This window comes from Myotis myotis, unplaced genomic scaffold (genome assembly GCF_014108235.1).
Source record: "Myotis myotis isolate mMyoMyo1 unplaced genomic scaffold, mMyoMyo1.p scaffold_m19_p_12, whole genome shotgun sequence".
Taxonomy (NCBI): domain Eukaryota; kingdom Metazoa; phylum Chordata; class Mammalia; order Chiroptera; family Vespertilionidae; genus Myotis; species Myotis myotis.
Window position 1 is genome coordinate 27,615,267 of NW_023416316.1, and position 24,405 is coordinate 27,639,671.

Below are 24,405 nucleotides of genomic sequence, written 5' to 3' on the forward strand. Positions count from 1 at the left end.
CTGGGACAAACTGCCGCTGCCCATTTCTGCTCTGGTTGCAAGCCTCATGGGGTCCCTTAAAGTTTAGTAGATGCATGCCTGTGCGGGGAAGAGGAGGGAGGAGGGAGGAGGAGGTGCGGGCATGCTCCCAGGAGGGAGAGCGTGCACCTCTGGTAGCTGTATCTCTTAAGACCCCAGTCAGTTCCTTCTTGCCCTACCTCAGCCACTCACCCCTTCAAGGCTTCTTTGCAGTTTAGGAATAAAAACCCACCTCAAAAGCTGCTTCCTTAATTTCAAGCAAACCCTCCCCAGTCACTTCAGTCAGAAATGATGACCAGCTGCCTGCTATTATATTAGCTATGAATGGTGAACTTCTCCCAGAACTTGACCTACCATAAGTACTCAGCGAATGCTTGTTGAGTGAACACAGGGATGAATGAACCAGATTACCTAAGTGGTACATTGTCTTATAGTCTCACTGTAAAATTTTTCTTCTTGTTCTGCCCCAACAGGTCTTCTGTTCCCCAGAGCCACCTGCCAAGACCTCTACCCCAGAAGATTTCATCCGAATGACCAAGGGCATCACCATGGCAACAGCCAAAGCTGTTGCTGCTGGCAACTCCTGTCGCCAGGAGGATGTCATTGCCACAGCCAATCTGAGTCGTCGTGCTATTGCAGATATGCTTCGGGCTTGCAAGGTAGGAACCCTGGCAGTGAAGCAGCTTTAGGGCAGAGTATGGTAGGGGAGAAATTACAGGGGTTTGGGGGACCTGGAGCTCTTTGGGATCCTAGTTAACATATCACTCTGTGGTATAGGAAGCTGCTTACCACCCAGAAGTGGCCCCTGATGTGCGGCTTCGAGCCCTACACTATGGCCGGGAATGTGCCAATGGCTACCTGGAACTGCTGGACCATGTGCTCCTGGTAAGGAGGAAGTTTGCTGCTCCTCATACCAGCTTCCCTGAATGCACAGTCCTCTTGCCATATGTCTCAGACCCAGCTCTCTAATAATTTCTTTCAAATCTCCTCCCACCCCATCATCCTATTTCCCAAATCTGTTCTTATTTCCAAGCCTCCATTCCACTGGGGCCCCATCATTCTTAGCATCTTTGGTTCTCCCGCTCACCTCTTTCTCTTTTTTTTCTTATCTTCTTTGTTCCCATCTGATTTCCTCCTTCTCTACCTTCGTCATCTCTTCTTTCTCCTCATTTCATCATTCTCCTTGCTCCTTGCCAGCCGGTGAGTGACATGCAGCCACTGTCTTTACCACGTGTGCAGAGCGCACCTGGATAGGCAGCGTGGTGTCTGAGGGCTGTGGTGTGGGGTGGTTTAGGGATGGTGTTGGGAGGCCACGGTCTGCCCCACTTTTAGGTCAGGGTAGAAGCTAAAATCTGATGCCCTCTGCTCCGTCCCTTTCTTCCCCAGACCCTGCAGAAGCCAAACCCAGAATTGAAACAGCAATTGACAGGACACTCAAAGCGTGTAGCTGGTTCAGTCACTGAGCTCATTCAGGCTGCTGAGGCCATGAAAGGTGAGGAGTGACCAGGGGCAGGGAGGAAAGGGGACCTTTGTCATGGGAGATCCTCGCTTCCCGGGTGGACTGCTCTGAGCTGGCCTCTGCCACTAGTCCCCACAGGTCCCAGGGGCCTGGTGATACTAACCATGTTGCCCTGTGCCACTGACCTCTCTGCTCTGGCTTAGCCCCTTCCTTCCCCCCTTCATCCCTTCAGGAACAGAGTGGGTGGACCCAGAGGACCCCACAGTCATTGCTGAGAATGAGCTCCTGGGAGCTGCAGCCGCCATTGAGGCTGCAGCAAAAAAGCTGGAGCAGCTGAAGCCCCGGGCCAAACCCAAGGTCAGTCCCGTTCCCTCCCTCTTCCCTTCCCTCCTAATGGCATAATGTCCCCACCTTCAGCCCCCTCTGACTTTGCATCTCTTTCTGAAACCTTTGTCTCCATTGCAGGAGGCGGATGAGTCCTTGAACTTTGAGGAGCAGATACTGGAAGCTGCCAAGTCCATTGCAGCAGCCACCAGTGCCCTAGTAAAGGCTGCGTCAGCTGCCCAGAGGGAACTGGTAGCCCAAGGGAAGGTAAGTACTTGGATACCCAGAAGCATAGGGATAGCGGCAGCCTTGTAAAGGTAGGCTTTTACTTGCATGGAGAGCACAGGTCTCAGCAAGCTCTCCTCCTTCATCCACAGGTGGGCGCCATTCCCGCCAACGCACTGGATGATGGGCAGTGGTCCCAGGGCCTCATTTCTGCTGTGAGTGTACAACTCCCACTAGGTCTCTCTGAGCTGGAGAGACTTGACAAGGCTAGAGAGGGGGTGGACCAGAGCAAGAGGCACATTTTAATCCTATCTCCTCACTTTAGGCTCGGATGGTGGCTGCAGCCACCAACAATCTGTGTGAGGCAGCCAATGCAGCTGTACAAGGCCACGCCAGCCAGGAGAAGCTCATCTCATCAGCCAAGCAGGTAGCTGCCTCCACAGCCCAGCTCCTTGTGGCCTGCAAGGTCAAGGCTGACCAAGACTCTGAAGCAATGAAACGGCTTCAGGTGAGGAACCTTAACCCATCCCATTGTACCTTGGACCGTGCTGCTTTAAATTGCACCCTGAAGACATGATTTTCTGTGGAGGGACTCTCAGTTGGGAACCCTACCTGAATTCTCAACCTCATGCTGCCCAGGTTGCCGGCAATGCAGTTAAACGAGCCTCGGACAACCTGGTGAAGGCGGCACAGAAGGCAGCAGCCTTTGAAGACCAGGAGAACGAGACAGTGGTGGTGAAGGAGAAGATGGTCGGGGGCATTGCCCAGGTGAGCTCTGCCCTGGGCGCTCTGAGGGACACCGTCAGCAGGCAGTAACGTTGGTCCCAGCTACCCTATGCCCTTCTGCACATACTCGCTGAGCTGAGTTCCTGATCTCCATCCCTCAGATCATTGCTGCCCAGGAAGAGATGCTCCGGAAGGAACGGGAGCTGGAGGAGGCGCGGAAGAAGCTGGCCCAGATCCGACAGCAACAGTACAAGTTCCTGCCTTCAGAGCTTCGAGATGAGCACTAATGCAGCCGCTTCTATTTAACGCAGACCCAGCCCAGAGACTGTGCCTGCCACTACCAAAGCCTTCTGGGCTGTCGGGCCCAACCTGCCCAACCCCAGCACTCCCCAAAGTGCCTGCCAAACCCCGGGCCTGGCCCTGCCTGGTCCTGCTGCACATCCCCTGTCCCCTCCCAACTCCAAGTGCCTTCATGCCCTAAGGCCCGCTAAGTGCCTGCCCCTCCCCAGAGTATTAACGCTCTAAGAGTATTATTAACGCTGCTGTACCTCATTCTGAACCTGCCAAGGCCCCAGCCTGTTCCACCCTGCCAGCAGCTTCTGGCAAGTCCCATAGCCTCAGCTCTACTCATCCTTTTTGATACTGTCCTCCTTCTTGCACCCCCAGCTACCTGTGGGTGCTGTGGGGTCAGAAGCCTCAAACAGGTCATGCTCCAATAAAGGTGATCCTGCCTGTGACTCTGCCTGGCTTCATGAGATGGGAGTTCCCCCCAGAAGGGGGAGCGAATGGGACAGAGTTCTGCCACCAGCTTGATCTGACTCAGGAATGGAGTGGGGCAGATGATGGCGATCTGCCCGTGAGGCCCCTTCCTCCTCCTTGCACCCACATCCCTAAAGCCATCCTAGCTGGGAAGCTGTCCCTGAGAAGTCATACTCATGTTGTCCCCTATTTCACTGGCCAGCGCCTCTTCCTCCCCAAGTGTCTGTCTTCCGTGGCAGGGACAGCAGCTGCCACTCTGCTTTGTGGCTACCAGGGACACACTGTCCTTCATAACTGCTCAGAGTATGTGAACAAATCCAGCCTTGGCCAAATTTGAATTTTCAAAAGCTAAAAATAATAAGCCTATAAAATAAAAGTGTCTGAGCCTACGAGAATTATGGCCACAGATTTGGTTGGGGCATTTAACAAGCAAAAAAATCCAACTGGGCTGCCTTAGGTTGGTTCTGTTGACTGGGTTGGGGCGCTTCTAGCCCCTCTGAGGTCTTGTCCTACTGCCTAGAATAGTGATGGTGAACCTATGACACATGTGTCAGAGGTGACACGCAAACTCATTTTTTTGGTTGATTTTTCTTTGTTAAATGGTATTTAAATATATAAAATAAATATCAAAAATATGTCTTTGTTTTACTGTGGTTGCAAATATCAAAAGATGTGACACGGCACCAGAGTTAAGTCAGGGTTTTTCAAAATGCTGACCGTGGAGCTCAAAAGGTTCGCCATCACTGGCCTAGAATAACACGAGGAGAAATGGATCTGAAAAAGCTTGGCCCAGGAGTGAGGCTGTAGAGTTAGGAGCAGAGCTCCCCTAGTGGCCAGGCCGGTGCTGGTAGCCCTGTTCCAGCTGCCTGCTGATCTGGAGGTTCAGTGGAGGAGGTGGTCAAGGAGAAGGGAGGTGAGGGATGGGTGCTTCCACTTCCTTCTGCATTCGCCTCCTCTGCCCACACTGCCTGACCTACCTGGCAGATCCCGTAGGAGTGCCACTATTTTCGTGCATGATTCTTTAATCAACCCTGTTGCCCAATATGTTCCCTTGCTTCTCCTTCCAAAAAAAACACAAATACCACCATCTGCTGCTCCTCGGGGCACCTTTCACCTTCCTGAGGCCATGGCATCTACTCCCACCCCATTAGAGTCAGTATAAAGAAGACAGAATTACTTTGTCCTCCCCAGGGCAGCCCATTAAGGAAGGTGCCAACTTCCTACCCTTGCTCCTGTCACCTGTGATTAATTCATTCAATATTTACTAAGCCATGCCCGTGCTAAGCACTGGAAAATAGAGATGTATTATCACCTCCCTGACGCAGGGGACTGGCAACTCCAACACACACTGCTGTGGCCCTCTAAGCTCAGATTCAATGTCCTAGCATAGTGAGTTGAGGATCTTCGAGCTCAAATCCCTTCTCCAACCTCCCCAGCAAGTGGTAGTCCAGACTGATAACTCCAGCTATGAGCCCAGGACAGCTGTTCACTCCTGCTACCACTTCCCGGTCATGCTTCCACATCCCCAACCACACACTCTCACTAATGATGCCTTGGGGAGTGAACTGAGTACTCATTAGACCAGCAGTTCTTAAAATGTGGTCCTCAGGCACAGGGGTTCCCAAGACCCTTTCAGGGATCCCTGAGGTCACGCTTATTCTCATAGTAATACTAAGACATTATTTTCCTTTTTCAGTGTCAACGTTTGTACTGATGTTGTAAAAACCTTAGTGGGTAAACTGCCTTAGCACAAATCAAGACAGTGTACTAATAGCCATTGTATTCTCACCACCATGCACTAGCAACTTAAAAAAAAAAAAAAATGCTAGTTTCACTCCAGACCGTCCTTAATGAAGCAATGAGACCTTATTAATTTTATTAAATCTTATCCCTGGAGTAACAAGTCTTCAATATTCTCTGCGATGAACTGGGAAGTGGGCATAGAGCTTCTGCTAGACACAAGACTATGATGGTGTCTTGAGGAAAGCACTTAGTTTGTTGAGTTGTGAGCTGAACCAACTGCTTTTTTTCATGGAACTCCCCGTTGACCTGAAAGGATGACTGGCAGAGGAACCATGATTATCAGACTTGGGTAGCAGGCCGACCTTTTCTCAGAAAGGAGCAAAGTGGGTCTGTCTATTCAGAGAAAAACCTGACAGTATTTGGTGCCAAGGATAGAATTGGAGCTTTCAAGTAAAGATTAGAATTTTGAAAACCTGTATCTGCTACCATGAGCTTCACAATGTCCCAAAACTTTCCTGTTGAAAACACTCCGGATATTCAGAAATGTAATTTTAAAAAAATATATATATACTCAAATGTGTCAACATTTGGAACATTTGCATAGCTCAGTGAATCAATATTTTCCACATGACCGATGCATGATGTTACAAAATTATTCCTGGGTAAAACCACCCAAGTGCAATACAGACCAATGGACTTTAATATAAAATAGTAAAAAAGGCTATTGACACGGTTTCAGGTTCCACTTCGCACCTAGCCTTTGAGAAACCACCATTTGTCAAGTGTTCGTGTTATAGCAAGAATATCCACAATTACCTGAAAAGGCTATCTATACACCACTCTCTTTCCCACTATGTTTCTGAGACTAGATTTTCTTCATATGTAGTACTTCAAACAAACCAAAGTAGAGCAACAGACAGAAAGCCGAGTCTGAGAACGCAGCTGTCCTCTATTAAACTAGAGACTGAGGAGATTTGCAAAAATGTAAAATAACTGCCATCCTCACTAATGTGAGGAGGTGAGTATAGTTATTTTTTCATGAAAAACATGTTAACATGGTTTATTTCTATGAAGTACTATTTAAAATTTTTCTCACTCCCATTTTAATATGGTAAATATTGATAGATGTAACCTACTTCAACGAAGGCTTTTTGGATCTTCAAATGCCACTCAACTTCTAAGAGTGTAAGGGATTCTAAGACCAATCCACATAGTATTGGTATTTTGGGGGTATCTGGGACCCAGTGCATAAGAAATTCACCTGGCAAATGTTTACCAAGTGCCAACTCTATGCCTGATGCTCCGCTAGGCATGGGGGATTCAGAATTGGAGGACTCGCAGACCAGGGGAGGAGACCAACAGGTAAGAGAAGAGTTATAAAGGGACAATGATGAGAATCGAGAAACCTGCACCGGGAGCATATAGCCTTTAGGGAGGGGGTGAAAGAGCAAGTAGCCAGGGATGCTTCCCAGAGGAGCAGACACTCCACCTGAGTCTGTAAGGCCAGGTAAGGGGGAGCATGCTAGGGAGGGGGAACAGGATGCCTAGATTAGAATGCCTTAGGCCCTAAGGCAGAGGCTTTCAGAAAAGTTTGGCTATTTCCAGCGCCTACAGTAAGTAGCTCAATATGAAAGCAGCATGAAGTGCAAGCCTGTGCACTGGAGGTGAGTTGGGGGTGGACAGGGGCCGAGCGATGTCTGTCCTGAGTCCGGGAAAGCGGGGAGACGGAGGGCGTTCACAGTGAGAGGTCGGCTGGTTCCGTGAGTAGCAGCAACCACAAGCCCGAGATACATTTACGTTCCCCTCCTCCGCCCCCACCCCCGGCCCAGGCCGGGCCCACGGGTCCCGGGTTCCCACCCCTCGGCCCCTGGGGAGCGAGGCGAAGCGCTCCCCCCGCCCCCCACCCCCGGCTTCCTCGTCCTGGCCCCCCTTAACCGCCCGAGGCGGTTCTCCTCTCCCCCACTCCCCCACCCGTCCCCAGGCAACAGCGAACAGAGCCCCGCGCCCGCGCTCCAGGCTCCCGACCTCAGGACCCGGCTCTGGGGGCAGTGGCTCGTGGTCTCGGCTGGCGGGGGGCCACCTCTCCCCGGCTCCCGACCCCCACCTGCCCCGCCCCTGCCCAGCCCCGCCTCCCCTCGGGGAAACATCCCAAAAAAGGGCAGAAAAGAAAGTTCGGCGTAAACTCGGCCTCGGGGGGAGAGAGGAGAGTCCGCTGGGAGAAGGGGGGTGCGCGGGGCCACCACGCCGGGGAGTGGGGGGGGCGGGGGCGAGGCAGGGTGACCGGAGGGCGGTCGGACTCCGGGGCGAGGAGGGGGCGAGGCGGGGGGCAGGGAAGCGCCCGGGTGGAAGGGGGGGCGGGCGGCGCGCGTCCCTCCCGGCTGCGCCGCGTGGAAACTATGCGGGGCACGTGGGGGCGGGGCGGGCAGGCGCGGAGTTGGGCTCCCGGCCGCCGGGCGACCGCAGAGGAGGGGCCCCGGCCCCGGGGGCTGAACTGGGAGGGGAGCGAGGGCAGGAGAGGTCGAGCCCGCCCCCGGCTCGGGGCGCCCCTCCTGCCCCCGTGTCCCCAGGTCCCCGGGAGGCGCTCCGTGATCCCCGCCGCGTCGGTGACGCCAGTCCCGCGTCCGGGGCCGGGGGTAAACTGAGGCATCGCGCCGCGGAGGGGCCCCGCCCCCAGGAGACATTCAATCCGGGGGGGATTTGCAGGAAACTTCTAAATTAAGGCCGGCGGCTGCCGCAGCTCCGGGGGGGACGCGGTCCCTGCGCCCGGGCAGCTGCCGTGAGCTCACGCCCCGAAATAGCCCCGGGGGCCCCGCCGCAGCTGCCGCCGGGCCGGGGTGTCACTCAAGAGCGAGCGCGGAGCCCCCCGGCCCGAGGGTCCGGCCCCGCCCCGCCCCGCCTCGCCCTCCCTCCGCAGGGGTAGGCTTTTTACCGGACGGTCCGGGCTACCTTCCCTTCCGACGGCCTGGAGGGGGGTGGGGAGAGGGAGGGGGCGGGGCCGAAGGGGGCGGTCCCGAGGGGTGGGCGCCGGGGGCGACCGCGCCCCCCGGCCGGGCCGAGCTTCTGCCCCTACAAGGTTCGGGTCGCGGCGGGGGAGGGTCCCGGCCCCCGGCTCCGCCCGGCTCCGCCCGGCCTTTTAGGCGCCCTCGCGGCGGGACCGCCCCAGTCCCACCCGGCACTCCGCGCCCACCGCCCGCGCAGCCAGCCCATTGCCCCCGGTCCGCACCGCCGCCGCCGCCGGCCGGCCCTCCCCCACCGCAGCCATGGACGCCATCAAGAAGAAGATGCAGATGCTCAAGCTGGACAAGGAGAACGCCATCGACCGCGCTGAGCAGGCCGAGGCCGACAAGAAGCAAGCTGAGGACCGCTGCAAGCAGGTGGGGACCCAGGGCCTCGCCCTAGGGCGACCCCATACCCCCACCCCCAGCGAGGGTGGGGTAGGCTCTGCCCCGTGTCCCTTATCCTAGGGACTGCTCTCTGAGGCTCTCTCCCCGTCCGGTGCACCTTCATAGGACCCCTAGGGCCCTAGCCAGAACCAGACTTCATCCTACCCACCGGAGCCCCGGGACCCACCGTCCCCCAGTTCCCACGCCTGCCCTTGAAGAACAATGATGAGCCCTGCTTCTTGGGGCTGGGAACTCTCTCTAACACACACACACACCCCAGTTCTCCTGGCTGCACTGTTTCTCCTCTGCTATCCCTCTTCCTCCCTGACAGCCTCTAAGTTATCTTAGTACCCCCTCGCACACCCTGCCTCCCCCGGCCTGGGCCTGGCTGACCCGCACACTCTCTCCAGCTCGAGGAGGAACAGCAGGCCCTCCAGAAGAAGCTGAAAGGGACGGAGGATGAGGTGGAAAAGTATTCAGAGGCAGTGAAGGACGCCCAGGAGAAACTGGAGCTGGCTGAGAAGAAGGCCACGGATGTGAGTGTGGACCTGGGGGCGGGGGGCGGGGGGAGTTTGCACCCGGGGAGGGGTCCTGGACATGGGAATGAAGGGAGAGGGGGCCTATATATCCCAGCACCAGGACAGAAATGTTTTCCCTCAGGAACCCGGGCCAGGGCAAGCTTGCACAAATAACCATAATCCCAGGCAGTGGGTAAATCAAAACCACCTACCACTTCCCCCAGAGGACGGGGCCTTGTAATTCCTTTTGGCTCCAGCTCTTTCAACGTACAGTGATCAAACAGTGAGTCATCGTGGGGGTGGGTGGTACAAGAATTCGCCATCCGCCTCCATTAATCCTGCAGCTGAAAATGGAGAGGAGACTACAGCTACACTGGTGGGGTGTGGGTCTAGGTGCTGTTAGGCAAGGGGAGAGAGAGGAATCTGAAAGTGGGCCCTGACTTGAGTTACACTCCTGGGGGGGCATTAGAAATTCCCTGGCCCTGACCTCTGGCTCTGGTAGCCCTGCTGGGCACTGGGGCCCCTTATTTACCCTCATTAAGTTGTCAGCCTCGAGACCATGCCAGGCCACAGGGCAAAGGGACAGGGCCACAAATGCCAGGGCAGCTGCTTTGGCAGGCCTTGCTCACTCAGATGTCTCTGCCCACCCCACACTCTCTAACCAGACTTCTCTAGCCCCTGTCATTCCCAACCCCCACCTTGAGGTAGAGAATAGCCGTAAGTCTTTGGACATGGTTACTTGTACCATTCTCTGCCTCAGTTTCCCCATTTGCCTTGTACCCAGGATTGTTCTAAGTTTAAGATGAGCCTACGGATGTGTTGGTGGGATGGGGGGATTAGCATAAGCATGGCCTGAATGAGGGTTCAGAGATGGCATTACTGTTTGTGTTGACCATGATCCATGTTTCCCAATTCCCTCCCCCCATGCCCACCCTGACCTCCAGCCTTTGGATTTGGTTCTCCACCAGCCTTGGCACTTGGGAGGGAACTGACCTGCAGCTGCTCGCGAAGACAACCCTGGGCATCTGATACTCTATAAATAACCAAGGCCCAGTGCAGCTGGAGGCAGGACTGGAAACTCAAGGAGCTGGGCGGGGGCTGGAGGGAAGGAGGGTGGACAGGGACAGAGCTGGGGAAGCTGGGCAGCAGTGCCAGGAGGAGAAAGGAAACTGCCCAAACTTATTTTGTGACCTTGAACACCACACGTGACTTACACAGTTCCTTCCTCCATTTCTCCCTTCTTTCCTGCTCCCTATTTGTCCAATGGCGACAGTAGTGCCTGTCTGTTGTTAGAAAGCAGCATCCATAACCAAGAGCTTGAAAAGCAGAAAATGGTAAATGTCCGTCCTGTCACGAGGACCCCAGGACTTCCCAGAGCTGTTTGTCACCCCACTATCATGAAGCGTTTTCCTTTCACAGTCTCATCTCTCTCTAGAGTCGCGCCCCCCCATGTCATGCTTCCCAACCCCCAGTGCTGTTCCCAGAGTCCTTCCGCCTTGAGTCATCCGGCCCTGTGCCCACAATGGGCTCCTGTCACTGTAGGTGGCCTTCAGCACCTGGAGGACAAGCTACTACTTTCTATATATGGTGCTGTTTCCCTCGCCCTCGTACCACCAGGGCCTGCTTTCTACCCCCTCTGTCCCCAGTGCTGCACCCCCTCTCCCCTCTCACTTCTTCCCCTACACTGATCCTTTCTCCTCTCCAGTCTTAAATCTCAGGGTCCCTATGTCTTTGTGTCTGAGGAAGCACCAGGGATAACTAACATTTATGGCATGTGGACTCTGCAGGCAATGTGTTCACGTGCTTTTTGCATATTATTTTATTTCCCCAAATCATCAGAATTGCTTAGGAGCCTTAAAAAAATAAAATAAAAATAGGATTTTCAAGTTCCTGGAGATCTCAGTTTAGTGGATCTAGCAAGGAGCTAGAGAACCTGTTTAATTATATAATCCCCAATTGTCCTGTTGATTAACAGTCTATGAAGAAGGATCTGCTATTGTCAACTCGGATTTTAAAAGGAGAAAACTGAGGCTTAGAGAGACTAAATAAGTTGCCCAAGATCACACAAGTGTTGAGTGGCTGAGCCGCGGCTCAAAGAGAACAGTCTAACGCAGAGCCGATACTGAATTCCAAAGTAGACTGCTTCTCTCATTGTCTTTTATTGGAGCCCTTCCTTCTTGCTCTGCCCTCTCTTTTCCTCAAGATACCAGCAGTTTCCATGGAACTTCTCCAGAACCTCCACGTTTTGCCTGTGTATTTTAGGATCAGTGTCTGAGTATCCGTCACTCACTGCCCTTGCACTGCCCCCAGTTGCCTCTTCTTCTTGCCAGGGAACCCCTTGCTACAGCCCTGGTGTCCCCATACAGGTCTGGCTTTCCTCCAGAGCCCCTCGCTGGGAGTCTGCCTGGCAACTGGTGACATCACTTGATCTTGATTCTATGATTGGCTGGTTTTGGCAGCATTGCTGTTAAGTTGGCCTGATTCTTCCCCACTCCCTTACCTTGACCGGCCTTGCTGTGGAGTCAGGGCTGCCTCAGACCTGGTCCCAGCACTTGGAGTGTTCTCTGAGGGGACAGAGCTGCATGCCTAACTATGCTCAGTACCTGGCCCTGTAGCAGAGAGTGGAGCTTGTCGAGGAATGCATATTTGGGGCTGGAGCATAGAGTCTGGGGAGAAGATAGATGGTTGGTTAGGGGGTAAAAAATAGGAAGACAGGAAGCCTAGGTTCTTTCTCATAAGAATCTTACCATCCTCTGGAGCCTCCCTGATCCTCATCCACGGTAGACAAAGCCTGTCTGATCTCTCACCTTTGACCCATAGGCCGAGGCAGATGTGGCCTCCCTGAACCGCCGCATTCAGCTGGTAGAGGAGGAGCTGGACCGGGCGCAGGAGCGCCTTGCTACAGCCCTGCAAAAGCTGGAGGAGGCTGAGAAGGCAGCTGATGAGAGCGAGAGGTGGGCAGGGGGTCCTCAGGCTGGAGCCAGGGAAGGGGGATGCTCTCTCTGCTGGCCCTGACCCCACCCTCACCCCTCTCTCTGCCTCACAGAGGAATGAAGGTCATTGAAAACCGAGCCATGAAGGATGAGGAAAAGATGGAGCTGCAGGAGATGCAGCTGAAGGAGGCCAAGCACATCGCTGAGGATTCAGATCGCAAATATGAGGAGGTGACAGCCCCGCTCCACTTCCTCTCACTCCCACGCTCCACACACCCCTAGTCCTTCACCAGGGACCTATGCCTTCTCTCTCCTGCCTGACCTCAGGTGGCCAGGAAGCTGGTGATCCTGGAAGGAGAGCTGGAGCGCTCAGAAGAAAGAGCTGAGGTGGCTGAGAGGTAAGGTTACCCTGGGGTGGGAGTGAAACAGCCTGAGCCGGTGACTATGGGGCACTCTGCACAGTGGGAAAGCAGTTTCTCAGGCTTGGGGCCATAGGGACAGGTCCTGTCCTCTGACCCCTACCTGCTGCCCCCAGCCGAGCCAGGCAGCTGGAGGAGGAACTTCGAACCATGGACCAGGCCCTCAAGTCCCTGATGGCCTCAGAAGAGGAGGTAGTGACCTCTCTGGACCTTTCTGGGCAATAGCGCCTTCTCTCATCTCACCTTCCCCTCCATCTCAGGCTGCTCTCTCTCATCTGCTGGGGGTCGGGAAGGGCCTGGGGCCTCGGAACGCTGCCTGCTGTCACTCTCACAACTTTGCTCTTCTCTTCTCTCCTCCCCCTCCCCCACTGTGCCGCCTCCACTGTCTCCCCCACTGTGCCCTCACACCCCACCCTGCCACACATCCCCTGCAGTAAATGTGGGGACCTAGAGGAGGAGCTGAAAATTGTTACCAACAACTTGAAATCCCTGGAAGCCCAAGCAGACAAGGTAGAGGGGGGTAGAGGGGCAGTGAGGATGGGGTCCTGCAGGGGAGGGAGGCGATGGGCCCAGGCAGTGGGGGGCTGGATGGTCCATGGAGACAAGATCATGAGTAGCCTGCGGGGCTCAGGAGAAATGAAGGATTTGTGGAGGCAATCTACTAATGGCATGTGTATGTCCCTAAAAGTACTCCACCAAAGAAGATAAATATGAAGAGGAGATCAAACTGCTGGAGGAGAAGCTAAAAGAGGTGAGAGTCCTTCTAGCCCCCACCTTCCCGTCCAGCCCCACAGTCCCTAGCAGAGACTGCTGGTAGCGGGGAATCGAAACCGGGATAGAAGAAAAGGTTGACTTAAGTGATAGTGTCTGGGAGGGCCTCATTTTTGGGTCATTTCCGCATCTTGCCTTTACTCCCAGGCTGAGACCCGAGCAGAGTTTGCCGAAAGGTCTGTGGCAAAGCTGGAGAAAACCATCGATGACCTGGAAGGTAACGGAGGCCGCCCCTCCACCCCCAAACCGCACTCCCTGTGACTGTGAGCTCATCCCTTTTCTTCGAATCCCATTATACAGTATCTGTGACCGATAAACTAGGGCTGTACCACCTAAGACTCCACACACTCGTGCTCGGTGCCTGCCGTGTAAGCACCCATAACCGGCGACACCTCCAGTGCTTCTTAAACTTGAGCATCCCCCAGAGGTTTTAAAAGGCAGATTTCTGGGTCCTGCTCCGAAATGACTGCTGACTTTGGGCTGGAGAATCTGTACGTCTAACAAGCTCTCTGGGAAAGCAGACGCGAATGCTCGGTCCTTGGACCACACTTTGAGCAGCACTGATTTAGACAAGTCTGTCTCCAAGTGCAACACGGGGAGCCCTATCACAGAGACTTCTTTGTGACCTAGAGAGCTATTTGGTTTAACATCTAGGTTTGCAAAACAACACTGATGTCAATTACTATTTTAAGCTAGATTTGGTGTAAACAATCATGCAGGTATTTGCTAGTCTATGGCTATTTCCCACTGTCACCAACATCGTGCCTAGGACTGACTTTCCTTCCTATTGTACGATAAACCTTCACTTTCATAACTCCAGTATCCCTCGTGTCCAGCCTTCTCAGGCAAGCCTCTGTTTTATCTCCAACTTTGCAAGACTTTAGGTCTTTCTGGCTTGAACTCTCTTCACTTGAAGCGAGCACTCCTGCTTATCGAAAAGCACTGTGCCCCCAGGTCCCCAGAGGAGGCAGCAACTCCTGGCAGAAGAACCAATTTAGGGTACAGAGAAGGACAAGAGAGACAGGAGTACAGAGAAGGGAGGGAGCCCTGAGGACTGACCAGCCTGCTCTCTGGCCTCTGTCACTCGTCTTTGCCCACCTCTCTCTGATTCTTGTTCTCTCTTTCCATTATCCTCTCTCCTGCCCTTCCTCTTCCCCTCTATTCCCTCTCCCCACACTCCCATCCACCCCTGGACCCCCTCCAGACGAAGTCTATGCGCAGAAGATGAAGTACAAGGCCATCAGCGAGGAGCTGGACAACGCACTCAATGACATCACCTCTCTCTGAGCCCCTCGCCAGTGTGGCCCCCTCGGCCCCTTCTCTCCTCTCCTTTCTACTCTCTCTCTGAGGAGGGATCAGGCAGGAGGAGAAACATTGCCAGCACTGCATAGCCAGGCTGGGCGCAGCCTGGGAGAGCACCCATCTCACGTGCTGCCCACCCTGGCACTTGCTTCTTCCTTCTACCCATCACTCCACCCTCCACCCTCCGGACTCTACCTCTCTCTGCTGCTTAATAAACTCAACTTGGTCTCTGTGCTGTTTTCCTGTCCTCCACAGAGCACTTCCTTCCTTTTCCCCCTTAAGAGCACTGCTGAGACCTTGGCTCTTACAGACACCCCAATCTTGTGACACCCACAAAGCTCTGTGGCCCACACTGAGATCCCCTCTGCATGGCATGCACAGTCTGTCACTGTCACTGCTGCGTGTGGGCATGGTATGACTCCGTCCATCACCCTGCGCTCTCCGGTGCCTCTGCAGACCCAGGCCTGTCACTGACCTTGGAGCGCTGAGCTGGGCTTCCAGGATCTCAAGGAATGACCGGAAGGGAGATGGGGTGGTGAGGGGAGGGGTAAGAAGGTTGTCAAAGGTCTGAGATGAAGTTTGGAAAAACGTTGGATGCCAGCAACGTGGGTTTTTCACTGCAGGTCTGTTTTCTGCCTCAAGTCTGTCTGTCTGTCTATCCCTCTCTTTCCTGGCTCAGTCTTTGTCCTTCCTTCTGTTTCCAACTCTCTTAAAGCTTCTCAAGAAGAATGGTAAATTAGTTTATGACTTAGGCCTTCCCATCCCACCTCCATGACCCCAGAGTCTAGAGTGAGGTATCCATGCCTGTTCTGGTCAGTTCATCCATTTGCCCCTACCATGGGGTCCCCAGACCCCTGAATGCTGTGTCTTCATATGCCTCCAACCCACTCCATGTCTGTCTGTCACACCCCCTGTCCATGCTCCCCACGTCTGTCCCCTAGTGTCTCCCCTCCCCCTCCTCATGTGCTGCTTCCTCTCACAGAGACCTTGGCCAGTGCCAAGGAGGAGAACGTGGAGATTCACCAGACCCTCGACCAGACCCTGCTGGAACTCAACAACCTGTGAGGGTTGGCCCTGCCTCCAGCCAGGCTACAGTTGCCGCCCCAACCCAATAAAACATGTTACTGGCATCACAGGGCCCTCTCAGCCTTTCTTTGGTGTTGGCAGTGGTGGTGGTAGTTTTCCAACGTGGAGAAGGCTGAGATGATGCCTCAGGGGAGCAATGGAGTCTGAAGGGCCCCTGAGGAGCAGGGCCTGGGTCTATGCTCTATGATGAGACTTCCTTTTTGATGGTAGCGGGGGGGGGGGGGGGGGGCTCATTTAGGAGGGGCGGCGACCAGGCTGTGTGGAGCAGAGAGACCCAGAGGGCTGGGGTTACATTCTGGCCTTGACTCCCCAAAGGGCAAAGGAGCTGCTGTCAGCACCACTGCCCCATTCCAGCAGGTGCCTGAGCTCGGCAACTTAAGCTGAAGACAAAACTGCAAAGCTACACAGATTTTACTTGAGCAGGAGAAAGCCTCAATGTGATTTAAGCCTAGATGCTGAGCCTGCCCCACTCCCAGTTATACACACTGGTCTACATACACATACATGTGCGTGTGTGCGCACACACACACACACACGACCATTTCAACAATCTCAGTGATTTCTGCCCCCTTCCTGATAGCAGATGACCCCCCACCACCAAAGATGTTCACACCCTAATCTTGTGAAATGTGACTTTGCATGGGAAAGGGACCTTGGGAGTCAGCTAAGATGTTTGAGATGGGGCGGTCATCCTGGGTTATTGGAATAGGCCCAATGTAACCATCAGGGTCCTTAGAAGAGGGAGGCAAAAAGGTCAAGAGTGGATGCGGGAGATGTGACAATGGCGCAATGTGATGCAGGGGCCACAAGCCAAGGAATGTGTAGCTTCCAGAAGCTGAAAAGGACAGGGAAACACTCTCTGATCAATGTCCAGGCCTGCCAACACCTGGACTTTAGCCCTTAAGATTCATTTTGGACTTCTCACCTCCAGAAGTCTAAGTGAATGAATTCACATTGCCATTGAGATGGTGATACTTTGTTATAGCAGCAGTAGGAAATGGATACACTATCCTGATTTGGGGAACAAAGCTACCTTCCACATATTTTATTAGAAACATTTATTTTAAAAAAATCTTTGGTGACTAAAAAGGAAGTGGTGTAATAGGCAGGACAGACCAAAGTCTCCAGCTCCCCTCAGATTCCTCTGGCTGGCTTCTCTGCACATTCTCCACGTTCCAGGCCTCTAGGCCACAGTCTCGGTGACCTCTGCTGGATGGTAGCTAACGGCCCCTTTGGTCCCACTTGGATGTCTACACGACAGGGAAGCCTAATCAGAAAACTGGCCCAGGACCAGCTCATTTGTGCAATTTGCATGAAGCTGTTCTGGACTCCACACAGGAAGTGGGGGTTGTGCCTGAGGGACAGGGTCAGTACAATACATACTTTTGCTGCCTTCTCATTTGCACAAGGAAGGCAAGGCTGGTCACAGCAAAGAGAATGCCAAAAACCAGGGCCAGGATGTCACCTGTAGGGAGAGGAGAGGCTGCCTCAGGGTGTGAGAGCCAGTAGGGTCCCCTCAGGGCCTACTTCCCTATGCTGTACCCCCAACCCAGCCCTAAGTTCTCCAGCTAGAAGAGACCAGCAAAGGGATGGAGATGGATACGCAAGAAGGGGGGGAAATAAGCACCTTTCTTCCTCCCTAAAAATGAAGTCAAAGAGGTCATTTGGGAAAAAGACGTGCTAGATTTTTGGAGCTTCATTCTGAACAACTCTTGCCGTGGGGGACAATAAAGGACCCCCCACCATGACCTGACACTCTATCCTGCTGGGTTTGGAGGTCTGTTCTGCAGAAAAGGAAGGGCAGTAGATGTGGTCCTGACTAGTCCCTGGGACTAAACTGTGCCAAGGGTTGTCCCCAGCATCAGGAGCCGGAGGAGAGGGGCAGACTCACCAGCAGCGAGGCAGGAGTTCAGGTGGGCTGAAGAGAAAAGGGAGACATTAGAGCCGGGCCTGTGACCTCCAGTGACAGACAAATGAGGGCACAGGGGAGGATGAGAGACCTGGGCTGGGCAACAGTGACACGGGGCACAGACAAAGCCGCACCTGGCTGAACAGTCTTAACAGTCCGCTCAACTCCAGTAGGGAAGGAGGCCTCGATCGTTCGCCCATTCAAAGGCTGCGTGGCTCGGAAGTTCAGCTGCAGCCGAGAGCCCTCAGGTCCCCACAGGGAGTCAGAGAGGGTGTGGAGCTATGGAGGCCATTAGGCAGTGGAAGGAGGGCCCAAGACAAGGAAGCGGATCAGAGGCCTATTCACAGACAGTACCTCAGGTCTCCACCCTCCATGCCCCTTCTCTCTCCCACACCACCCTTTCCTTATGCCTCCTCTTTCTACAACCCTTCCCCCACATCCCCACATCCCAACACATTCCAGCCCCACCTGCTTAGCACTCAGTCTCACTGTCTGGTTGAAAACAGTCCAGATGACTCCTTGGGCACAGGGGGGTGTGGTCAGAGACCCCTCATATCGGAAGTAGCGGCTGAGATCCGAGGGCAGCAGTGCAGATATGTTCAGTCCTGGCACCCAAGTCTCTGAGTCTGTGGAGAGGACCTGTGCTGGAATCTCACCTAGATGCCCCCCCCCCCCCAAGCTCTGGGTATAGGGATAGGGATACAGTTTCATATCCCGGAAGCCACGTTGACTCAGTCCCCTGAGACCACTTCTTCACTAAGTGCATCCCTTCCCCAAACTCAGCACAAGACAACTCAGGGGGAAGCGAAGGGCTCTGGAGCCGCGCAGAGGGAGAGAATTGCACCTTAGTTGCTCCCTCTGAGTCTTCATTCTCACTTTGCATACTATGGTACATGCTGGACCACACAGTGAAGCTCAGAGAAAATAAAAAAAGGAAAATGAGCTGAAGAACTTGTAAATAAATATAAATAACCATAAAAAAACACACAAAAACTGGAAAAGCACAGCTCCTTGTATTTTAGCAAAACTTAACATCCAGCTGGGTGAGATTTAAAATGACCCAGAATGACTAAGAAGAAAAAGATTTCCAACAAAAGTATTTACATATTTAAAATATGTGATGCTTGCCTGGCCGGCATGGCTCAGAGGTTGAGCATTGACCTATGAACCAGGAGGAGGTCAAGGTTCGATTCCTGGTCAGGGCACATGCACGGGTTTTAGGCTCGACCCCCAATGTGGGGCATGCAGGAGGCAGCCGATCAATGATTCTCTCTCATCGTTGATGTTTCTATCTCTCTCTCTCCCTTCCTCTTTGACTTCCATAGCTCCACACCATCTCTGGCTCCCCGTGGGGACCTGAGGACTCTTGGCTACAAATGAACTTCCAAGCCATGCAGCCTTTCAATAAAAAATAATAAATAAATAAATATAAAAATATGTGAGGCTTATGAAGAATAGATAGTTCTCAGAAAAATCTGAGCTCCCCAGACTCAACTCCAGAAGTTCCAAACACATTTTTGTTTTTGGTCTTATTTGGTTTTTGCCTTATTTTGGTTTTTTATTCGGTGTTTGGTTTTAAACCATAAGACCTGTGGGCGGAAGTTTGCTGTTGCGTGTTTGCCTCTGTCCAACTTCATAGTTATTATCAAGATCATCGTCGTCCAGCTCACACATCAACCCTCTGCCTGCGGGAGAGACCCCATCTCCGTACCTTCCTCGGCGACTTCTTCCAAATGAGACAGCAGCTGCTCATAGGCGCTGTTTTCTCCTGGGCCTTCCTAGGAGATGACAGTGCAGGAAGGTAATACATGCATCTGGGCCATGGCTAGAGGCCTGAAGGTGAGGTGGGGTTCCCAGAGTCCTCCCTCATTTCTCAGCTCTGAGAATGCCGGGGGAAACACTAAAGCTTCTGTATTATTACTCAGAGTTGACTTACTCTGCAAACGAAGCCGACAAGCGCTGCAGGCTAGTTTGCAATAGCGAATTGGCGGAAGAGGTGGCGGAGGGTGGGTCACGAAGACATAAGGCCTTGGTGACCTGGGCCCCACTCCTGAAAACCAGAATGGCCTTTGTACTCATGTTACCTCTGCATTCACCTTAATAATTCATGTGACTGACTTGGAGCAAGGACACGTTATTTCCGAGGCGCTTCTCTGAACTTTGCACTTTGAGGCTGGCGTTAGGGAGGCAGTTAGGGTGTGAATGAGCCTAGCACGTGTCTCAACGTCTCTTCATTTTACCGGCTTCCTCTAGTCACTGTGTATGTAGTCTTAATCGTTACAGGTCCAAAGAAAAGAGGTCACTGAATGTTCCTCTAGACTTGATGGCATTTCACAAGGGGAGTGTTACTGTTATCGGGGCATTAAAGAAATCACTCCTCTGGATGTCCCCTTTACTGCATCTGTCATTCCCCGAGTCGGCCATATTCTGAGTCTTTGCACATACCATTTGCTCTGCATGAACATCTTTGCTTTCCCCTAGTGAAGTCTTCACGTTTCACCTCCTCCGAGCAGCCTTCCCTGACCACCTCTTTTACTGTCCTTGGTGTATGTCTACCTGTGGGCCGCCGTCACTGGCTGTGGACTCATAGAGACAAGGACCCACGGTTTCCGAATCCTTTGTTAGGCCCAGTGCCTCCCTCACAGTGGCGTTGAATGAATGAACTAATGAGTGAATGAGGATAAGCAGGTGCCAGGGTGAGTGTGCTGGGATGGGTCTCCCGGGGCAAATATACTGAGCCTGGGGGCATGGGGAGGACGGGTGTGGGGGACGTCCAGGGCTCGTACCTGCAGAAAGGCGGCCAGCACGGCCAGGCCTCCTGGGCGCCCCAAGGCCTCGTCAACTTTGGCAAATGCAGTGCTGAGGTGAACCACGTGGATCTGGAGAGGACAGGTGGGTAGGAATGGGCAAGATCCCCTCGCCAGCGCCCCCCTTCGCCCCGCTGCAGACAGCTGCACGCTCACCTCGGCAGGAAAACGGTGGCCGCCAACCGTGTGCTCCGAGCCGGGGCGACCCGCAGACCCCCAATGCAGATGCAACTGCAGGGCCTGGTACTCCCGCCCGGGACCCAGGACCATCTGCAGCCCGGGAGGCAGAGTCAGCTGCACTGCGAGGGAGAGCCGGTGAGCCGGTGAGTGGGCTCCGCGCCCCCGAGAGCCAGCTAGTCCCCAAGCATAGCGGGGACTGTACCCGAGAACCAGGGAGCTCCGCCCCTTCCCTAAGGCTCCGCCCGGGCCCGCCTCACCGGTGTGGCCATTGTTTCGGAGGCGCAGTTCTGGGAGAGGCGGGAGCTCAAAGCCGTGGAGTTCCAGGGGCCCCAGGGCGGGGCAAAAAGCCGTGAGCTCCGGGCGGATGTCCACCGGGGACTGGAAGCGGCCGGCGCAGGTTGGGGACACCTGGGGCCAGGGCGGGTCGCCTGTGGTGGGAGTATGAACAGGAGTCTAGTGATAAGATCAGGAACTTTTAGGGAAGTGGGATAGGAAAAGTGAGGAGGTGGAGTCTGAAGACACTGGGGCGGGAAATAGAAATCGGGCAGATGTGGATGCGGTGGGTGGGTCGCCCAGGACTAGAGTTATGGTTGGGGGTCAGATCAGGAGGCGTGGGTGCCCAGATTGGGTCTGTGCGGGCGGGGCGGTTGTCTCACCTCCATAGCGCCAATGACTGTGGTCATCCCCTGCGTGAACGAGAAGGGTTAGGAGTGCGATCTTTGAGCCCAGACCCTCCCCGCTGGCCAGAACGAGGTGGGCCCCCCCACTAGCCGGGCTTCACAAACCCAGACGCCTTACAGAGGCATCGCAGGGAACAGAAATGCCTAAAGCTGAGATCCTAAGGGCCCTCCAGTTTGCAGCTACTGTGTTAGTAAAACGGGGAGGGGCGGCGGAAGGCCTCAGCCCCAGGCCCAAATCAGTAGAGCATCTTTCCTTTCTCCCTTACCTGTCCCTCCTCCCCACTCATCCCTCTTTCCTTTCTGGTCTCCAACTCTTTTCCCAAAGTTCCTGGCTTGGGAGTCAGGGTGCCAGGGCCCCTACTGGCTACTTCCTTCTTCCCAGGTCTGTTTCCTCACCTGCAAGCTGAGGATGAGGTGACCTCCACAAGCCCTCCTGCGCTTCCCCCCAGCCCCCCCTCTTTCCTCTTCGCTCCCCTCATACGCCTACTCCTCCCTACCTATGCCTACTCCTCCCTACCTACGTTTTCTCTCTTTCCATGTTTCTAGTATCTTTCTCCTCTCCAACCTTCCCCTTTCGTTCCCACCTCTTCCCACTATCTCTTTCCATCTGTGCCTCATTCCTGTCTCCCCACCATCCTCTTTTAGCTCTGAAAGGGGAAAGGGTCTGGTATCACCGGAACCCTGAGTTCGGGAAAGGCCACTGTCGGCGAACAGGCTCCTCTCCCCTGAACAATCCCTGCCTGGGCGGGAGTTTGGTGAAAGGAAGCACACACCTCCTGGAGCCTAGATTTGGAGGGCTGATGACCGCTTACCTTTGTTGTTCCTGTGAGTGTCCCTGGGAGCCGCAGTGGGTAGATCCTCTATCTTCGGAGAGTCCTCTTCTGCTTCAGTCTTCATTCCAGGCGTGTCCTCCTCTCCAGGCAGATCCTCTTCACTGGGCAGGTCCTCCTCGCCCAGTGGATCATCTTCCCCAGAGGAATCTCCTCCCATGGAGGGAGTCCCCTGCATCCGGGATAGGCGCTGGGGATGGGTAGGTACCAAGAGCAGCAGTAGCAGCAGCAGTTGCACAGTGGGGCCTGGAGCAGGAGCTGAGATCTGCAGAGGGAGCCAGGGACTGGGCCACAGGGGAGCCATGTGGCTGACTGTACGGTGTCCCAGACACGGTGTGTACGGGGTGTACGTGCATTGGAAACAGGAGCTGGGTGGGGGAGGAGCAAGCCTGGAGGGGAGCAGGCTGACTCACAGAGTTCCCTTTTGTAGAGATGGAGCCAAAGTCCCTCCGTTCTGCCTGGCCCTGTGCCCCCTCCTCCATACCATAGCCCGGATTGGGGTGGAGTGAGGGCAGGTGTGTGCGTAGGCACAAGGTTATCGGGGTCATGGTGTAAGCCTGGAACTTAAGGCACCACCTGGCACTGCGCAGGCTTTCCCTGGCACCACCAGGCTGCCTGCCAGCCAGCCTCAGCTAACCCTGGCCTGCCTCCCAGCCCCAAGCAGGGAAGGGGAAAGACAGCGAGAGGGGAGCAGACCATATGTGCATCCCCTGCCCAGCCAGGGAGCTGGTGAAGGGGTAGGGCAAGCTGCCGCAGGAGCTCTGGGAGGGGAGTGGATGGGTAGGTGGGGGGTTAATTTGAGTATGAATGGAAAACTGAGTATATGTATGAGAGGGGCTCTGATGGGTGTAAAGTAAATTTGTTTTTCATCATACTACACCTCTGCTCAAAAACTTTCATTGACTTCCTACGGTCTATCAAAGTATCTTCCATCTGCCCATCTTCTCTCTCTAGGTGACTTCCATATCCCTGCAAAATCTTACCCAAGATACCTTCCCATCTCATCTCTTCCTACTGTCCCTCATATTCCAGCCAAATTAAACCATTCATTTTTCCCCAAAATGACTGCCTTCCTTCATATAGTTCTCAGTACTGGGAATGCCTTCCATTCACACTTTTAAAAATTTTTTAATTGATTTTTAAAAAATATGTCATTGATTTTTTAGAGAGAGAGGAAGGGAGATAGAACCATCCATGAGAGAGAATCATTGATCGGCTATCTCCTGTATGCCTCCTATTGGGAATCAAGCCCGCAACCCAGGCATGTGCCCTGACTGGGAATCAAACCGGCAACCTTCAAGTGCACCGGGAGACGCTCAAACAACTGAGCCACACTGGCCAGGGCAGCCATTCACTCTTATAGGTAACAAATATTGATTTAGCATATAACATATGTCAGGCACCGGGCTAGAAGTATGACTAAGACACAGCTGCTTTCCTGAGGAGCTCATGTCCAGGGAGTGAGAGCAAACACTACCAGAAGATTTAGGGGAGAGAGTTGGTTCTGCCTCAGAAGGTAATGCAGAAGTAGGAAGATTCGGTCAGGGCTGTGAAGAAGTAGAAGTTCAATTCGGTAATAACGATGGGGAGGATGGTACTCTGGGCAAAGGGGAGGCATCAAATATTTTGGGAGAATGACAGAATGCAATTCCCATATTAGGTGATGTTGAGGACTGGTGTGGAGCATGGATTGGAGGGGAAGAGTGGGTGCTAGGAGACAAATGAGAGGACCCCATTATGGGCTTGAGGTTCCCAGTCTCTGCCTACTCATTTAACAAACATTTATTGACCCTCCTCCAATCCTCCAGGTACTGTTCTAGGCCCTAGGGATACAGCATTGGACTGGAAACAGCCTCTACTGTTCTGTAGCTCACATTGTAGTAAGGCCCCTATGGCTTCAACAAAGCAAATCAGAGTAAGGCCATCACAGGAGGTTGATATCTGAAATTAACATTCAGTAGGTATTGTGCATCTGTGTGATTGTAAAAGGTAATTAAATATATTGAAACATTTCTAATTCTGTTGGTAACCAGCCCCTCACTCCAGAGTGCTCCTGCTACCCCAGCTCCTTCCTGGGGACTCTCCCAACCCCCTCATGACCTCTTATCACAGCAGGGCTCCAGAATCCCACTAGAATGCCTGAGCCAGCTTCCACTCAGATGGATCAGTGTTTGTACACCCACTACCATGTTAAATAGTTTTACTGTCTCCCCTGTCTAAATCCCTTCTATTATTCAAGGCTCAGCTCAAAGGCCACTTCTTCCAGGAAGTCTTTCTTGATTAACTCTGCACTAAAGGAAGAGATTTCTGGTGCCTCAGCCACCACAGTGCTT

The 24,405-nt window shown here is 53.8% G+C and overlaps 3 protein-coding genes across 10 annotated transcripts in view; 2 read left to right on the plus strand and 1 right to left on the minus strand.

Moving 5' to 3' along the window:
- TLN1 (talin 1) overlaps window positions 1–3,489 on the plus strand; it is a 30,571-nt gene extending 27,082 nt beyond the window's left edge. For 3 of the 5 annotated variants that reach the window (XM_036330426.1, XM_036330424.1, XM_036330428.1), the window contains 10 exons: window positions 492–677; window positions 796–903; window positions 1,216–1,218; window positions 1,405–1,510; window positions 1,710–1,834; window positions 1,943–2,068; window positions 2,179–2,241; window positions 2,352–2,534; window positions 2,666–2,794; window positions 2,914–3,489. In XM_036330426.1, the coding sequence (XP_036186319.1) occupies window positions 492–677; window positions 796–903; window positions 1,216–1,218; window positions 1,405–1,510; window positions 1,710–1,834; window positions 1,943–2,068; window positions 2,179–2,241; window positions 2,352–2,534; window positions 2,666–2,794; window positions 2,914–3,039 (1,155 nt within the window). In that variant the 3' untranslated portion in view covers window positions 3,040–3,489. The remainder of the gene's footprint in view (window positions 1–491; window positions 678–795; window positions 904–1,215; window positions 1,219–1,404; window positions 1,511–1,709; window positions 1,835–1,942; window positions 2,069–2,178; window positions 2,242–2,351; window positions 2,535–2,665; window positions 2,795–2,913) is intronic. The other 2 variants (XM_036330427.1, XM_036330429.1) reach the window with 1 other exon arrangement.
- A 4,853-nt stretch (window positions 3,490–8,342) lies between these two features.
- On the plus strand, window positions 8,343–15,715 carry TPM2 (tropomyosin 2). 4 transcript variants are annotated; one of them, XM_036330444.1, is made up of 9 exons: window positions 8,343–8,628; window positions 9,048–9,173; window positions 11,976–12,109; window positions 12,202–12,319; window positions 12,416–12,486; window positions 12,624–12,699; window positions 13,196–13,258; window positions 13,426–13,495; window positions 15,563–15,715. In XM_036330444.1, the coding sequence occupies exons 1-9, from the start codon at window positions 8,515–8,517 to the stop codon at window positions 15,643–15,645; spliced, it is 855 nt and encodes a 284-aa protein (XP_036186337.1). In that variant the 5' UTR covers window positions 8,343–8,514; the 3' UTR covers window positions 15,646–15,715. The 4 variants fall into 4 exon arrangements, with proteins under 4 accessions (XP_036186337.1, XP_036186336.1, XP_036186335.1 ...); XM_036330443.1 differs by lacking the exon at window positions 15,563–15,715 and adding an exon at window positions 14,483–14,819 and having other exon boundaries at window positions 8,348–8,628; XM_036330442.1 differs by lacking the exon at window positions 12,624–12,699 and adding an exon at window positions 12,942–13,017 and having other exon boundaries at window positions 8,349–8,628.
- Window positions 15,716–16,707: 992 nt separating this feature from the next.
- Window positions 16,708–23,281, minus strand: CA9 (carbonic anhydrase 9). Its single transcript, XM_036330447.1, has 11 exons — window positions 22,055–23,281; window positions 21,219–21,248; window positions 20,820–20,990; window positions 20,539–20,681; window positions 20,362–20,454; window positions 19,287–19,353; window positions 18,044–18,201; window positions 17,710–17,854; window positions 17,558–17,584; window positions 17,050–17,131; window positions 16,708–16,916 (listed from the first exon to the last, which is right to left on the minus strand). Exons 1-11 carry the CDS (start codon window positions 22,374–22,376, stop codon window positions 16,850–16,852), a joined length of 1,305 nt encoding a protein of 434 aa, XP_036186340.1. The 5' UTR covers window positions 22,377–23,281; the 3' UTR covers window positions 16,708–16,849.
- Between the last annotated feature and the right edge of the window lie 1,124 nt (window positions 23,282–24,405).